The sequence below is a fragment of the Triticum aestivum genome, chromosome 4A (assembly GCF_018294505.1).
Source record: "Triticum aestivum cultivar Chinese Spring chromosome 4A, IWGSC CS RefSeq v2.1, whole genome shotgun sequence".
Lineage (NCBI taxonomy): Eukaryota > Viridiplantae > Streptophyta > Magnoliopsida > Poales > Poaceae > Triticum > Triticum aestivum.
The window spans coordinates 645,282,257-645,287,037 of record NC_057803.1 but is presented as its reverse complement, the minus strand read 5'-3'; the positions used below and the strand labels follow the sequence as shown (position 1 = coordinate 645,287,037).

At 44.6% G+C, this 4,781-nt stretch overlaps 1 protein-coding gene across 1 annotated transcript; it reads left to right on the top strand.

Moving 5' to 3' along the window:
* The first annotated feature begins 1,230 nt into the window (after positions 1-1,230).
* Positions 1,231-4,552, top strand: LOC123087856 (uncharacterized). Its single transcript, XM_044509974.1, has 6 exons — positions 1,231-1,880; positions 2,005-2,171; positions 2,261-2,341; positions 2,795-2,870; positions 2,963-3,061; positions 4,000-4,552. The coding sequence occupies exons 1-6, from the start codon at positions 1,484-1,486 to the stop codon at positions 4,134-4,136; spliced, it is 957 nt and encodes a 318-aa protein (XP_044365909.1). The 5' UTR covers positions 1,231-1,483; the 3' UTR covers positions 4,137-4,552.
* Positions 4,553-4,781: the final 229 nt, after the last annotated feature.

The following is a 4,781-nucleotide window of genomic DNA, read 5'->3' as shown; positions in this document are numbered from 1 at the left end:
GCCCTGGAGCTTCATAGGCCTTAGGTGCTTGTTTATTCACAATCTTTTAGTTTTTTTCTTTTCTTGTCTGACTTGTTCTTTTATGTTTTGAAACATACACACACATACACACATGTATAGGAAAATGTTTCTGATGTATACAAAAAAGGTACAACGTGTATGAAAAAATAGACATCAAAACATATATATTCAGAAAATGTTAAGTGTGTCTAAAACTGTTTTTTATGTATACAAAAATGTAAATGAAGTATGGAAAAAAAGTAGACATCAAAACATATATATTTGAAAACATGTTAAACGTGTATAAAACTGTTTTTGATGTATACAAAATTGTATATGATGTATGGAAAAAAGCAGACATCAAAACATATGTTTGAAAAAATATTAATCCTGTACATTAAAAATGTTAAAAGTGTATAAGTAAAATGTTTTTATGTTACGAAAATATACAATCTGTATGAGAAAATAAACGTCAAAACATAATTCTGATAAAAAATATAATCATGTACTTGAAAAATGTTAAGCGTGTCTTACGTATACAAAAAATGTACAATCTAGATGGAAAAAGTAGACATCAAAACATATATCTCAAAAATGTTAGACGTGTTTTATATGTATAAAAAATGTTAGAACATAAATCATGTATTTTAAAATTGATAAAGGTACATACATTTTTTATATGTATAAAAAATGCGTACTCCTGATGAAAAAAAAATGAAATAGGCAACAAAATATATATTTGAAAAATATAAATTGTTCTTTTAAAAAATTTAAACATGTAAAGAGATGTATTTGATGCATACAAAAAATGTAGACTTGTGTTAGATAAAAGAAAACCGAGAAACAAACGAAGAAAGACAAAACAAGAAAAAAGGAAATCATGGAAAACCGAGAGAAGACCAGAGAAAACTGAAAATAAAACAAAGAAAACCGAAAGAGATATTGAAACTCAAAGAAAACAGAAAGAAGTGGGAAAATCAGTGCAAGACAGCCGAGAGTAATCGTGCTACATTACTGGGCCGTCCCACTGTAGGGATTGACAGGGAGAGGCTGCGGGCTCCGTCGGTTTGGGCTTTGGGTGCAGGCGAGTTTTCCTCTTCCTCGTACGCCCCACCCCGGCCCAGGGGTCCAGCCTGGTCTGTCTTCCAGAGGCCTCGCGCCCCGAACGTTCGGGAAACGTGGGATTCCAGTCTTCCAGAGGCCTCGCGCCCCGCCCACCCACATCCCTCCACGTCCCGCCCCCGCCCCCAATTCCCACACCAACCCCCGCTCCGGCCGAGAATTAAAGCGCCGTCCCCGGCAAGCAACTCCGGCGACCCCCAGCACCCACCTCCTCCTCCCGCCGCCCCCGCAGCCACCTCCTCCCCCCGCCTCCGGAGATCAACCTCGCGGAACACGTCCGCGCGGTCGATTCCTGCTCTATCTCGGCGAGGGTTGCTCGTACCGCCGTGATTCGCTCCTGCCTGCAGAGCCCGCCGCGCAGATGGAGCGCGGGCGGGGCGGGAGGGACGGGCCCTTCGGCGCGGGCGACCCCTTCGCCGGATTCGGCCGCCTGGGGGGCGCCGCCCCGATGCCCGGCCTCTTCGGCGGGGGCAGGGACCCCTTCGACGACCCCTTCTTCACGCAGCCCTTCGTGGGCAGCAGGATGTTCGGCCCCGGAATGTTCGGGCCGGGGCCTATGTTCGGCCCGATGGGCGGCCCTGGCATGTTCGGCGCGTTCGGGCCCGGGGACGGGTTCCTCGAGCAAGCTCCTCCCGCGAGGAGCGGTGCTGGAGGGGGCCCTGTCATCACGGAGATTGATGAGGACGAAGAGGGGGGCGATGGGGACGGGCAGGCGAACCGCGGGGCATATGTTCAGGAGCCGGATGATGGGAGTGATGGTAGGGCTGTGCTGGGATTGGTTCGGTTTCTTCATTCATGTGCTGTTAGCTGGGAAGCCATGCGGTTCTGAATTTTTTTTGATGTGAAATTGCATCTTGTGTCATGTCTGTACTGTGTTTGTAGGGATGCAAGGGGGGCAGGTCCAGATGAGGCGAGATCCCAGCAGGGCGAACGGGGGCGGCCAGCCGCGGTCGCGTTCGTTCACCTACCAGAGCTCCACGGTGACTTATGGTGGGATTAATGGAGCCTACTACACAGCTTCCAAGACCCGGAGGAGCGGCAGCGATGGGGTAAGCAGAATTACTGATGAGGGACTAGTTCACTTTATTATTCGTTTGTTGGTAGTCGGAAGTGGTACTGATTATCGTGTTTCTTTCAGATCACTGTCGAAGAAAGCAAGGAGGCAGATACTACGACTAAAGAGGCCACTCACAGGATCTCCAGGGGAATTCATGATAAGGTAGGCAGATGACCCCTTGATATGTTCATTGACCTACTAAATGATCAAAGTTATATTGATTAACTCTTAAGTACACTGGATTGAAACAAAATTTCATATTGATAACTTTTATAGCCCAGTCCGTTTATGATAGAGAGTTGGATTATCAGATAAATCAATCGAATCAGAAATGATGGCATGTATAGCCTGTACTATCAAAAGCTTATATTATATCTAGTGAATATGAGTTTGCAGTTATTCTTCCATATATTAATCAATTGAACCAGCAGTGACATATATTCCCTCCATCCCAAAATAAGTGTCTCAACTTTGTACTAACTTTAGAACAATTTTGTACTAAGGTTGAGACACTTATTTTGAGACGGAGGGAGTATAACTTAGCTGTAAAGCTATGGATATATATCCGGTGAATTTGAGTTTGTAGCTCATTTCCATTGCATTAATTTGTTTTAGGGACACTCAGTAACAAGGAAGCTGAAATCAGATGGGAAGGTGGACAGTACACAGATACTGCACAATCTCAATGAAGGTTTGTTTTGTATTTCTAGCCTTACCTGCTCCGATGTGCCCACAATACACTTTCTATATGTCACTACTCATTAACAATATTTTTCTGTACAGATGAGTTACCTGGATTTGAAGAATCATGGAAGGGCAGTGCTGGACAACACTTACCAGGCTGGAACCAGAATGCCGGTATATCTAATGGTGACAACTCTGGTAAGCACTACCTATCTCTTGTCTTGTCGTTACATGCACAGATTTCATGCCACCATTGTTGACTTGCCCGTTCAACTAGAATGGTACCAACTGCACATAGATGTTGCAGCATTTCTTTCTCTGGCACAAAATTTATCTCCTGCATCTTAAAATGGGCTGGAAATGACAAAACAAAATGCATTCAAGTAGCTAAAGTAGAAAGGGGCCAGATTGGACATTTCCATGTGAACACCTTCCTAGTGGGGCATCAATTACAATTGCAGTGCTGGAGAACAATTCTTAGACATTATTGATTGCTCAAATGTGAAGTTGGACTGAGAAGTTGGACATGTGAAATGTTTTTGGTTCCTGTTCAGCAAATGTTAACATGATCAGACCTGAAACTGAAACTAGTTACTCCCTGGAGGCTGGATGATCCTCTACAGGGTGATTACTTGGTTTATGAGGTTCTGTGTTGATGATATGTAAAGACTGACTAGGTTCAGTTCCAATTCTTTCCTTAGCTTAGACTTCGGTTTACTTGGTTTTACCGCGGACTTGAAAGATCAAATGAAGTGCCAGATAACCTGTTCACAACGGTTGATGTGGCTGTTGTCATTTTCATGAAGTATGACGAACTGACTGATGGAAAATTATGCATTGATGGAGTATAACTGTATGTTATGGTCGAATGTAGCAAGATAATAATTAGATGAATATACACTTGTGGGCCCGATAACAAACAGGGCATTGTTGCACAAATTTGCTGTTCTGCCTAGCATTACAACCACAATTTGCAATTAAACGGACACCATGTGGTTTTTAACATGTTGATTGACTTGTACTTGCTGAGATGATTTGTCTAATACATCATTTATATATTCGTGAGCATACTCAAATCTCATTTGCATGGCGCCGCCCTCTCTAACCATCAAGTCTGTACTGATTATTCACAACAGGTAACCGTGGTGCCAACGGTACCAGGCAGCCTGCACAGAACTGGGCGCTCCCCGGAATGCAGCAACAGCGCGATCCAAGGAGGCACGACAACGGGCAGCCAAAGCCGAAGTCATCGCGGATCATCCCAATCTCCTGAAGGGTGAAGAGAGGCCTGAGGAGGCGCGATGGGCGGGTCAAAATCACATCTCGTGCAGAGGGAATGGCCGAATCCACGGAGCAGATGAATAAAGCGCTGCTGGTTTGTGCAAGCAGTTCAGCTCCCGGTGTACGTTCCTCTCCTCTAGCTAGATACGAGTAGGAAGCTAAACTGAACGTGATGGAGGCCTGGAGGTCCGGATGCGATCTGCTATGTGCTACCGCTGCGTCGCGCCCTGTACCGTGAATACATTCTGTGATTTGAGTCTATTGTGTTACTGTCTGATCTGTCTGTAAAGATACGCTGTTATCCCTACTGTCTGTAATGCCCCTTGGTGTCGGGTTACACGAATAACCCTAGAATAATAGAAGCTATGTTCTGGACCTCTGGTTGCTTAATAAAACTGGTATTTTCTAGTCCTCTTTTTTTTTCTGTCCAGTAGATGTACACGGCGCTTCATCACCTGCAGTTGTTGTCCCGCTGAGCACATAATCGTCCAGTGGTGAAGTATTCTACTTATCATCCCCAAAACAATCCGGGTATGGGGTATCTCCACTTTGCTCCCTGAAAACAGTGACATTACGAGTTTTCCATAAGCACCACGGCGTTGCAACAACAGAAATACCAATGATACTCCTCTTATTA

Excerpts from the sequence above, each read along its gene's own strand:
- LOC123087856 (XM_044509974.1), top strand. The coding sequence starts at position 1,484 with ATGGAGCGCGGGCGGGGCGGGAGGGACGGGCCCTTCGGCGCGGGCGAC. Across the intron at positions 1,881-2,004 it reads GCCGGATGATGGGAGTGATG|GGATGCAAGGGGGGCAGGTC; the intron begins GTAGGGCTGTGC and ends CTGTGTTTGTAG. Across the intron at positions 3,062-3,999 it reads ATCTAATGGTGACAACTCTG|GTAACCGTGGTGCCAACGGT; the intron begins GTAAGCACTACC and ends TATTCACAACAG.